At 52.2% G+C, this 11,660-nt stretch overlaps 5 protein-coding genes across 5 annotated transcripts; 2 read left to right on the plus strand and 3 right to left on the minus strand.

The window, feature by feature from the left end:
* Position 1: 1 nt before the first annotated feature.
* N7474_009350 (phytanoyl-CoA dioxygenase family protein) lies at positions 2–1,013 on the minus strand (the record flags this gene model as incomplete). Its single annotated transcript, XM_057200760.1, has 3 exons — positions 2–227; positions 290–517; positions 574–1,013. 3 exons carry the CDS (start codon positions 1,011–1,013, stop codon positions 2–4), a joined length of 894 nt encoding a protein of 297 aa, XP_057048747.1.
* A 716-nt stretch (positions 1,014–1,729) lies between these two features.
* N7474_009351 (heme-dependent oxidative N-demethylase family protein) lies at positions 1,730–2,718 on the plus strand (the record flags this gene model as incomplete). The annotated part of the gene is made up of 2 exons (XM_057200761.1): positions 1,730–2,428; positions 2,488–2,718. Coding segments are annotated over 2 exons (930 nt in total), but the record flags the coding sequence as incomplete, so codon positions are not given.
* Positions 2,719–2,888: 170 nt separating this feature from the next.
* N7474_009352 (cytochrome P450) lies at positions 2,889–4,683 on the minus strand (the record flags this gene model as incomplete). Its single annotated transcript, XM_057200762.1, has 7 exons — positions 2,889–3,285; positions 3,341–3,612; positions 3,680–3,906; positions 3,971–4,122; positions 4,184–4,375; positions 4,451–4,573; positions 4,649–4,683. 7 exons carry the CDS (start codon positions 4,681–4,683, stop codon positions 2,889–2,891), a joined length of 1,398 nt encoding a protein of 465 aa, XP_057048749.1.
* A 1,114-nt stretch (positions 4,684–5,797) lies between these two features.
* Positions 5,798–8,484, minus strand: N7474_009353 (PA and RING finger domain protein; the record flags this gene model as incomplete). The annotated part of the gene is made up of 2 exons (XM_057200763.1): positions 5,798–6,149; positions 6,206–8,484. The coding sequence occupies 2 exons, from the start codon at positions 8,482–8,484 to the stop codon at positions 5,798–5,800; spliced, it is 2,631 nt and encodes an 876-aa protein (XP_057048750.1).
* A 1,301-nt stretch (positions 8,485–9,785) lies between these two features.
* Positions 9,786–11,309, plus strand: N7474_009354 (uncharacterized protein; the record flags this gene model as incomplete). Its single annotated transcript, XM_057200764.1, has 5 exons — positions 9,786–9,897; positions 9,946–10,080; positions 10,130–10,222; positions 10,272–10,880; positions 10,933–11,309. 5 exons carry the CDS (start codon positions 9,786–9,788, stop codon positions 11,307–11,309), a joined length of 1,326 nt encoding a protein of 441 aa, XP_057048751.1.
* Positions 11,310–11,660: the final 351 nt, after the last annotated feature.

The following is an 11,660-nucleotide window of genomic DNA, read 5'->3' on the forward strand; positions in this document are numbered from 1 at the left end:
CTTACATATTAACTGTCTCCTCATCTTCGACCCCAAAAAGCACTCTCATCGGGTCCTGATAATTCATAAATCCGACACCCGGCTCGCAGACCCCGTATCCCAACAACCTCTGAGCCTGAGGCTTCAGCTTTCTGGCCCTTTCGAGTGGAACCATCAAAAACTGATTCTCGGCAGGACGCAGAGTCGGCTGGCAGAGGAATATACCGACTGTCTCCCGATAATCGGTTCTGTAGGGCACCGTTAGTGATCACGAATCATCCGCAGTCCAAGATAGAATGAGAAGACATACTGGGTAGTATTCGAACCACCGCCATGATACAAGTTACCAAGGAAGATAAAGGCATCGCCGGGCTCCAACTCAGCAGGAACGGCTTCCTCGCGAAGAGGACGACGCTCTGGGCCCCAGAGGTGTGAGCCGGGAATTGCGACGGTAGCACCGTTCTCTTTTGTCGTCTTCGTTATTGCCGTAACACAGCCGATCATCACAGGCAGCTTTTTATCATGGGGATGATAGTCGCTTTTCAAAGCAGTTAGTCAGTATTCGAGGGTGAAGTATAGGTTCAAGAATCATACTTGTCATCGCGATGCAGCACCTGCTGCTTCCCACCAGGATTGACACGGAACCCAACCGTCGAGGAAATGATCGGTTTACCGCTGACAGTCTCTTGGTGATCGCCTCTCCAGAGAGTGTAGCTAGAAGAGACGAGAGCGTTGGCAATGCCGATGTAGATCGGGTTGCAGGCGAGTTCGACGCAGGCGTCCGAGAAACCTAGCAAACCGCTAGCCCGCTGCGTAGTCGCCGGAAAGAACCCATATTTGTCTGGGATGTCACGATCGAAGTGCGGCTTTAGGTCGCTCTTGATTTGCTCGGCTAGATCTTGCGAGATGAGGTTCTCGACGATTACCCCGCCGTCGCGGTTGATACTCGCGATCAGTTTTTCCTGAGTAGTGTCGGAGGCTGCGGCGTCGAAACGCGCAAATAATGTTTTGTTGGATTCAGATCCGATTGCCATTCTTAAATTCGGACTGATGATCAAGTTTGTCTACAAAAGAGTAGCACTGCGGATTCAGTCTGATTTATATCTTTGGGTTACGTCGGTGCTTCGGCCTGAACCGACGGTGTCGAGTATCTCTACGAAACGTGGGGACTGACTCTCAGGATTGTATTACCAGATCAGGTAACTCAAGACAGCGTTGTGGAGTTGTTGATGCCAAAGCTACAGTCGAGTCGGGCGACAGGCCATAGAAAGTGTGGTACCGCTAAACCTGATCTGGAAGGCCGGGCGAGAAACGAGTCTTTGCCCTGATATACATTCCGGACATTTCACACAATGATCTCTGCACTTTCATTGTCTCCTGATCATGAGCAATATTAGCTGTGACCAGGCGGGTTCCTGGTGGTGTATTGTTGTCGAGACGTGGAAGGTCACTGCTCCTTCATCTCTACCCACGTCGGGACTGCTAGTGGCGATACTGGGGTTGGTTTTGTGGTCTTTCTATGGCGGTAAACTAGTAAGCTATCTTGCTTGGCTCCTCAAGCAGCAGACCTGACATTTAATCCCTTAGCTTTTTACGAGATCGGTTGGTTCCAACCAGATTGGCGTTCGCTATAATGCGGCGGAGGGATTCAACTGGCGGGCTACGGAACCTTTGCAGTTTCGGCCATTCAAGCCGAAATATCATCTGACGATGGGTTGAGTTGCACTATTTCTTGGAGATTGAGATCAGGACTGACATTCTTCTAGCAATCGAGACCCTGGATCCTCATGATCTAATTCTTTTTGACAAGACGTACGAAGAGCGTCTACATATCAGAAAGAACTTGGTCAAAGAACACCCTCAGAAGATTATCGGCATTACGAATGGAGCCGACCCTCGCATTAGAGCCGCAATCAAAGAGTTGTATCATATGTTGATGGGGAACTATCTTCCTCAACGATATCCGACAATTTTTGAAAGCAAAGGTTCATCTATCCGAAATACAGTCACGGGAGAATCGTGGCCTACCAGTTTAACAGACTCAACGCCAGTTAGGCTGGCGCTCGAGATTTTGCCAGTCAATGTCGACGAAGACTTCTTTATTCTTCTTCCCGATAACCAGGCAGATAACAAGAGAACCGCCGGCGATGAGGACGAAACCACCTACATATTAGAAGCATACAGCGCATGTTTTCCCTCAGGCTTCGAACCTCAACACAAGCTAGGCAAACGACTAGCATCAATTCACGACCCCGTACCTGGATACAAGGAGAGACTCGAAAAGAGCATGGATCGCTTTTTCCGAACTCTACCACCGGGAAAATACGTCAGGAGAGTGAACTGGGCCGTTACTGTTGACGAGGAGTTGTATTCCAATTTTGACAAAAGCGGAAATGCCATGACGGAGAAGTTTAAGCAGCTTGGTGTCGACGACCTCGACTTGGACAAGGTATGTGTTCTGTGCCATGCTTGTAGTGCCCCAGAAGGAAAATTGTTGATGGGAAACAGACCTTCCTCCGCTGTGAGCGACAAACTCTTCATCGGTTGCCGCAGTCGAACGCAATTGTCTTTGCTTTCCACACGTATTTATACCCGCTGGAACAGGTTAAGGCGGAGGGTCTAGGCGAGGAGCTGGCGACTGCCATTGATGGCCTGACACGGGGGAACACACCTGACATATTTTTGTATAAGAATGGGCCCAAATGGGCGGAGGCTGTGAAGCAATACTTGAGAAGCTGAACTAGACATGATTGATTCGATATTTATGATTTCATGTCTACATGGTAGAGCGCCATTTTTCCACAATATTCTGTTGTTTATCTTAGCATGTCCACTGAAGCCCCTACTTCCTCTCCCACGCCTGATATAGCTTCTGGAACTCTGAAACCATCGTCAATAACGTAGTCGGGTCAGGTACTTTGCAGCGCTGTAGCTAAGATAGCCGAATCTCCTTTTTCAAAGGGATGGGTTTTCTCAAAATCAACAATGAGCTGTTCATGCTCCTGGCTTCGTGGAGTAAATGCAGCCGTGAAAGAAACAGGATGGCTCAGAATGCCTGGTGTAAATTCGACGGTTGGCTCGATTTCCTTGCCATTGTCTCCAATGGGCTTTTTGATGTCAAATACAGCCAGTGTGTGCGCAATCATCAGGAAAATAGAAGTCTCAGCAACCAGACGTCCTGGGCAAACTCTGCGGCCAAAGCCAAAGCTCACATCTCCCGGTTCAAGGGCAGGCTCAGATGAAAGGAACCGCTCAGGTCGGAATTCTCGCGGGTTGGGGTAAATAGCGGAGTCATTGTTGAATGACCTATATATACGTTAGATTGCACAAACAAATACAATGTAATCGGTGCCGGAAATACCAAACGTTGGGCAAGATAATTGCATTTTTGGGAATCAAGAAACCGTTTATGAGATCCTCTTCGTCTGTTCGGTGAGGAATTGCGAAGGGTGCGACGGTGTGCCATCTCATGGCTTCCTTGGCGATGGCATTCACATAGGGTAGCGTTTCGCGGTCAGCCGCTGTTGGCAAAGTCGGCTTGCCGAACAGATCGTCCATTTCGGCTTGAGCTTTGCGTTGAACATCCGGGAACAGCATCATTGCCAGGAAAAATCCTTCAAGGATTGCAACAGTCTAAGATTGGGCAAATAAGGCGTATAAATAAGGGGCAACCTCCTATAATAGATTATTGGGAACATACCGTATCGGATCCACCACCATACATTGCCAGGGCTGACCACTTGACTATTTCTTCATCTTCTCCTTGTTTGAGCAACCTCGCTACGATGGACTGCCGATCCTCGCCAAGGTTCATCTGAAATTTTGTGAATGCGACTGGATTCTCCAAAAGTCTCGTGAGAGTCTGAAAGTGATCCCGGGCAACTAGCTGAAATTTTGCCCCCGGCATCCACTCTGGGATATATTTTACTAAATGTCAGTCAGAGGTGCGGTTCTGAATTCAAACCACCCATTCAAAAGACAGGAAACTTACATGCTGGGACCAAATCGACTAACCAGGCGCCCGGAACAGTGGCCTCTGAAAATTGCTTTAGTGCGTGATCTGCTAGGCGCACTAACGGGTCTTCGCCATGTGGCTCGATGTTATAGCCGTATGTGACATTCAGAATGAAAGCACCAGCAGCGCTGCCATTCCAGAGAAATAAGCAAATCGATTCCTTAAATCGAGTCGTCGTCGGAAACTCACGTCCTGTTATGCTCGATGAATTTCTCTGGCGTACGCAATACACGGCATGTAAATCTTCGGGCTTCCAATTCAAGCAGACCATCGAACTTGGACGCGGATTCCCTGGTTCCGATGACTCTCGTGATTGCTCGGCGATAGGCTCGAAGAAGAGGCGTATTATCTTGACTTGACGGTATCTTGCCCCATCCAGCCCTATACTTGCCGGTTAAAATTTGATACCCGCGATCGAGAATTGTGCTGCGAGGCAACGGAACTCAACCAACATACAGTTCATCGGCAAACACAAGACGCGGCCGGGAAGAATGTTTCGCAGAATTCTTTTCTAGTATCTGGAATGCCAGATCTCTATCGTTAATGATGATGATAGACTTGCCCAGAACTGTGATGGAACTGAGGGGACCTATGTGGGCGGCTTAGTTCTTGTTGCCGAATTTGTCCAGAGAGTACGAAGGAGGAACACAATACCATAGAGATCTTTGTGTTTCAGCCAATGTTGCCATTCCTGAACTCCTGGTGGGGGAAGGTCCAGCAGATTTCCGATGATAGGTTTGCCTCTCGGTCCTGGAGGTAGGTTCGCTATCTTGCTCCCTCTAAAAGCCCACCGCAGAATCGCAATTAGGCCTAAAGTAATCGAACAGACTACTAAGTGCCCCGCTGATACCATGATATTGTCAACTGAGCTGAAAGGTTTTAAGATTCAGTAGACCGCAGAGAATTGTAGACGGTCCCAGGATAGGTAGCTGCGAAGAAGTAAGCCACGTAAGTGCCATTGTGGTCAGCCGCACTCCTTACGCTGCAATATCTGTCAGATCGGATTATGGGTAAGCCCAACTTGGTGCTTTGCACCGCCCAGTGCATCTTTGATTGACAGAAATGGATATGATCGGCAGACTAGTGTCTAGATGTTTCAAACTCTAGCTACTTATCTATAAGGCACTATAAAGGCCATCTATTGAGCACTACGAGCCAGGGAAGAACTTGTCACACGCGTATGGGTTTCATATGTCGCCTCTCCGCCCCGCAGCCGGTTCGGGTGGAAACCCGACAGCAGAGGATGGACTTGAGCCGGAACGTAGGGTAAGCTGGCAAAAGAACGCTGCAATACTGGGAGCTGGCGAATAGTCTACATAACCCAGGAATGAATTGGGCTTATTTTGCGGTACCAGTCAAGAAGAGTAGGATCAAGCTCGGTGACAAAGCGGTGATCTATAGTGGCATTGCATAAGCTAGGTCAGGTAATTGAACCCCAAAAGGCAAAAGCCCTCGAGTACACGGTATGAATCAGAGTGTCAAGCAGTCCAAAAAAAGAAAAAGCAATGGTATCCATTTCAGCGTCCATCGGGTGCAGAAGAAAAGAAGAGAAAACGATTGACCTGCGGTATACTCCCAGCCGCGTCCATCAATAATAGTCGCAGATGCTTTGCAACCGCCCATCACTCCGAGTGTTGCCACCCAACGCCCACAATTCACGTCATAAAGGGGGAAAAAAAAAGGAAACGATCGCTAATAGAGCATGCGTCAAGGAAAGAGAATATGAACTCTCATACAGGAAGCGAAGAAGAAAGGGGCATGGAAAAGAGTGAATAGGGAGAGACGAGAGAGATTCAAGGGTATTTAGCGGTTTCGATCTGCACGCGCCTGGTGCCAGATGGTGTCCCCACTGAGCGCCGAGAAGCTGAACGAGGCCAAGTTTCTCCAGCTAGACTGAGGCGCGGACGCGGCATGGCCATCCAAAGGGCCTACATCGGCCCCTGCGTTTTGCTCCGTGTCAGGATCATGGTCTTCGATAACACCTGTAATCAGAACTGGAGCCGAGGATGCGCCGTTTCGGGAATCCAGCTCGGCGAAGTGGTCGTTTTGGTCTGTTCCATCGCCAGACTCATCCGAGTGACCGTTTGTTAAAGACCGAACAACATCTCCTTTGCAGATCGGGCAGGTTCGTCGGCGGGTTGTTAGCCAGGGGGTGCTGTCAGACGAGGATTAGTAAGATGGCAGGAATATGGAGTTGAAGTCGTCACATACATGCACTCCGCATGAAACTCATGGCCACACGGTAAACTCATCACTCTGCTCTGTCCATCGACATATTCCTCCAAACACACGACACACTCAATCTGCCTGCCCGTGTACTTGCGGCGCCATAGTGTCGACCCACTCTGCACGCTCGCCAATTTCTCCTGACTGGGGACGTCGGATCCATTTAGCATGGCCCCCAAAGTCGTTTGGGACTGTGGCCGAGGAGAACCCGCGGAACTAGTCAGAAGAGGGGATGTTGCAGAAGCGGAGCCAGGGCTTGATGGTCGTGGGGAGCTGTCAGATGAAGACGTCCTCGAGATCGTGTGGTAAGTGCGAACAGGGAGGCGTTCGACAACCGATTTCGGGGCGCGCCACCTGCGGCGCCGAATTCGCGATCGGAGCAACAGAAGGACATAAACCACCGTCAACGTCAACAGCGGACTGACGACGAGCACAAGGAGGGTATCGAAGAAAGGGCTTGTCGACATGCTAGTGGGGGTCAAAGTGACCCAGAGGCCCTCATGTTCCACGGCCTGAACACTCGGACGATTCAAGGAATGTATGCTATTCTGAGTCTTCTGGTCCACCGTGAGACTGAACTGACGAGACGGAGAGAGAGATGGCTGAGGATCATGGCCCTCATCCTCGCCCCATCCGAAGTGATTAGAAAACCAGCCCTTGCCTCTAGACTCTCCGTCGGCGGCAGGAACTTCTTTTCTTGGGCCTTTCTCGCTCGAATCACGGGTATTGCCGCTGGACTTGTCAATACTTTGATATTCACCACTTCCCGGAGTGATGCTGCCGCCTTGCAGGAGGTTTGGTGTGCTGTTCGCATCCTTCCCGGAGGAAGTCTTGGTGCTGTCCGGTCCAGTCACAGCACTGCTGGGGTTCAGCTGCGTGTTGCTCCGGGACGGCATCAAGTCGGGGTCTCTCCAATCTTGGACCCCTATGACGAACCCATCGCCGTCAATATTGTCGGATGACGGACCAGTGCCCGCTGATGAGGCTTCTGACTTGAGCCGATTGCGATTGGAATCGACTGAGCCTTTTGACTTGTCTGCGGCTCCGCCCTTGATACCTGAGCCGAGCATCATCCAGTCAATGTTGCCGCTGCTGGGTGGACGTCGACTGTCTTCGAGCGACGCGCCATGGTCACTGCATAGCCCCAAGAAATGACCCAGTGTGCGGAAGAATCCGCTGTTCGATATGGCAGCAGAGGAAGCTCGCTCCTCAGCCGTTGAATGACGAGTCGATGTGGGGCTGGGCATAGAGGACGTGGCCGTAGTCGTCGTCCGCTGCTTGCCGTTATTGGGTTGACTGTCAAGCTTCGCTTGAGATGACTTCAACGAGTCAGCTAAGCTGGCGGCACTGCCCGAATGACCTGGGATGAGAGACGAAAGGAGGTGGGCGGTCGTGTGAGATGTGAACAGAGCTGGAATGGTCACGTTCGACGTATCGCCTCGCGCATACATGGTGACCAAGTTTCCACCGCGTGTATCGTCGCCGACAATCAGCGCAATGCCTCCCCGCCGCTGGGCCCACTTGGCCTTCTCCAGGAACCCACAACCACCTCGGCTCAGCAACACGACTTTGCCCTGAATCTCAGCCGTCTCCTGTAGGGATTGGATGTCCGCGTGCGCTGCTGGTTGGCTTTGAACGTAATCTCCATACTTCTCCGTCACTCTAGGATCTGGAACGCCAGATTCTGGTAGTGGATGGTGCAAATGATCGTCAGTGCCATCGTTCAGCGATGGGTGAGCAATGGCGTCATTTCTGTTGTTCTGCAGAGTGGCATCGCCCTGCGACGATGACCGAGCACGGTTTTGTGGACCGGATGGGTCGTTCGCCGTGACACCACCGGACTTGCTGGAACTCTGCTCGGTGCCCCTGGAAGATCCGTCCTGCTTCTTGGGGTTGGCGCCTTCGCCCCAGCCGGGGATATCGGAGCAGCCTAGTTCCCCTTCCGCGGAAACCAGACTGTCCTCGCTGAAGCCACTACCCACCCACAACTGGCCACTCAGACCTTTCCCAGGCAGTAAAGGGCCGAACGCAGCAGGTCGGGCCAAGAAGAAGGTGGAGTTGTCATCGGTGAGACTGATGATGGCGGACGGGGGGAAGAGCGAGGACGGGACATTGAAGGAGAAGAGAGCATGGAGGCCAGACGTCCGACCGGCGAACGTATTGGGAGTTGTGACACGGGGTGACGATAGTGCCGAGAAGAAAGTGAGGAAGATGGGGAGGAAGATTAGGCAGAAGAGGACGGGGATTAGGCGTGGCGGCCGCATATTTGACAATAAGAGAGACTGTCAAAGCAAATATTTCTGATGAGAAAGGATTCGACAGGCGACAAACAAGGCGGAAGAGCGATGCCGGGTGATGCCTCGTACCACAGAAGTCTTATGACCTATGCCACGGTCGGAGAGCGGAAAGATACCTCATCGAGAACAATGAGCAGCACCGTGGCCGGTCAAACCGAAAACGAAACCACGTTCTTGCCGACACACGACAGCGCAGGAAAAGAGATATCGGGGGAGTGGAGGGGGGAGGATGACGGCGATGGGAGAAGGAGTGTGAGCAAGTGGAGAAGGGGAGGCGGCGACGAAGGATTACGTGACTCGAGGCGTTGAAGAAAGCCTGAGGCAGCAAAGATAACTAGCTCACTGATCGACACCAGCTATCAACAAGGCCTCGATACCTCCAGAAAGGCAATAATGCTGGATGGATTGGTCCGACGACAATGTCATCATGGACTGGTCCGCCGACCATGTCGTCACGCATTTCCCGTACCCCTGCGAGTCTACCGCCCTTTGCGAGGTGCTGGATGCATGGCCATGGAGAACGACTGCGACCACAAATGACGAAATACGAACATGGATGTTCCTTGCGACTAGATGCATACTACAGACCACCACTACTGTTGTGATTCCCCGAAAATCGGGGGAGGGCGCTTCGGCCTGGACGGAAATCGGTACAATCAGCCATGACGTATTACAGTCTGGATCGACTCCCGGATCCACCGCCGAACTTCTAGAAGTCCCCTAGCAGCCCGACAACCGTCTACTGCATGATGATGGCTGCTGGGCTCGATTTAAAGTCAAACTGTTTGTGCGCTACTTCCGTCTCCAGGCAAGGGTTGGGATTGTCCCGAGTAGCGCGGAGCTCTGGAAACATTTCGAGACGAACCCGTGGATAACCCCGGCCAAGGACCCTGGTTACGCCGGGGAGCTCCCCAAGCTCCCGGCGGGAGTGAATGCACCATTGAAGTGGCGCCATGAAACTGTCCGCTGGTCTGGATCATGACGACCGATGACATTAACGGCTGTACGACTTTGTACCCCATTCTACTTCGCGCACGTCATGACAACCAATGGAGCGGATGATAGCGTGGACATTGTTCTCTGACTGGTCTGTACTCTTATACTCCCCGCGTTATGGCGTCACCGAGTTCCGCGAGCAGGGATCTGCTGATGGCGGACGACAGTCGATGGAGAGGGGGACATATAAAGCCTCAATGGACATTCTTCTAGAAACCACAGGTCTTCATATGTACCCATCATTCTGAGAAATCTGATTATAACTCTTCGTCATGTCGAATCTGATGCACAAAGTCAAGGATGCCTTAACTGGCCATCATGACTCGGACCAGCAGACCTCATCCAAGCAGGACTCGTACGACCCCAACAGGGCGTCTATGAACGGTTAGTTCTCCCGGTCATGTAATTGGACGGCCACTAATTAGTAAACAGAGGCTCGGGATACCGGTCGTGATGCATATGACTCGGCAAAGGACTATGGCTCGAGCAGCTACAACGAGGGCACCAAGGGTTCGGGCAATACGTCGAATCTGGGCTCAGATACCTATGGCTCTGGCAGAATGGGTGGTATGTGCAATTGGGCATCCAACCTAGTAATAGGACTGACATTCTATAGATACCCATGGAACTTCCAACATGGGCTCTAACACCTATGGTTCCTCCACTGGCACGGGCAACTATGGCTCCGGCACTGGCGACAGGATGGATGGTTAGTATGCCCACCCTGTTTGGTGATACCAGGTACTAACTTTGCATAGAAACCCGCGACACTCTTGGATCTAGCGGCTACGGCTCGGGCATGCAGGACACCCAGAGACAGTCTGGCACCTATGGTGGCTCCGCAATGGATTCCAGCAAGCATGGATCCAGTGGCTACGGCTCGGGCACCCAGAAGCACACCAGCGATACTCTTGGATCCAGCGGCTACGGCTCGGGCATGCAGGACACCCAGAGGCAGACTGGCACCTACGGTGGCTCCGCAATGGATTCCAGTAACTACGGCTCCGGCACTCACCAGCAAACTCGCGACACTCTTGGATCCACTATGGACTCGGGTAATTATGGCTCTAGCGGCTATGGCTCTGGTATGCAGGACTCCCAGAAGCACACTGGCACCTACGGTGGCTCCACAATGGATTCCAGCAAGCATGGATCCAGCGGCTACGGCTCTGGACCCCAGAAGCACACCAGCGACACTCTGGGATCCACTATGGACTCGGGCAATTATGGCTCGCAGGCTGGAACTGGGAACTACGGCTCTGGCGCCGACACCTATGGCTCAGGTACCGCAGGCGGCTATGGATCGAGCAACATGAAGAGTGGCACGACCGAGTCGAAGATGGGCAACAAGATGGACAGCGAGCTCGGTAAGAAGTCTAACACGTACGCCGTGGGCATAGTACTAATTTCCTTGACTAGACAACCGCGGCTACGGAGGAACCACTGGATCTCGCCAGACCGGTGGCGACACCTCCGGCAACACCTACGGCACCACCGCTCGCGACTACGGCACCACCGGAGGGGCCACTGGAGATAGCTATGGCAGCGGCACAAAGACCTACAACACGCGCTCCACGGCCAACCAGATGGACAACCGCGCTGAGCAGGGGCTCGACAGCCGGACTGGCCAGCAGGGGAGCTTCGCCGGTGGTAATGCTCCTGCCTCTGGCTCCAGCGGCAAGCGACGGACTTCCGGTCCGCACAGCTCTAGCCTGCTGAACAAGCTTGATCCCCGGGTTCGCAGCTCGGATTACGAGAACCAGAACACGGCTGGTAACCAGCGAGGTGGATTCTAATTTAAAGGCAACCTTGAGATTTTCGGCCTCAAGATCTGATTTCACCGCGTTGATATATGTACTCGTGTCTGAATTCGTAGATGGCCAGAATGAAATAATACATATGATGTGTCCCCGTATTTTTAAATATTTCTTTACGTGCACTTTTCGGGCTGCTCACTGTGGTGACTCGGCATGCCGATCCCGCACTCGGCATCCCGTACTGCGTGAACCGTACCACTTCCCGACTCACCACCTTCAAGCCCCATCACGACCTTAAGAAACCGTCGCACATATGTACCACTCACTGGCCGTATTTAAAAGGTCAGCTGTCTGTAGCCCATATAAATAAATCTTGCTCCCCTCCCCTCC

This window comes from Penicillium riverlandense (assembly GCF_028828495.1).
Source record: "Penicillium riverlandense strain IBT 135883 chromosome Unknown utg000008l_segment0_segment0, whole genome shotgun sequence".
NCBI lineage: Eukaryota > Fungi > Ascomycota > Eurotiomycetes > Eurotiales > Aspergillaceae > Penicillium > Penicillium riverlandense.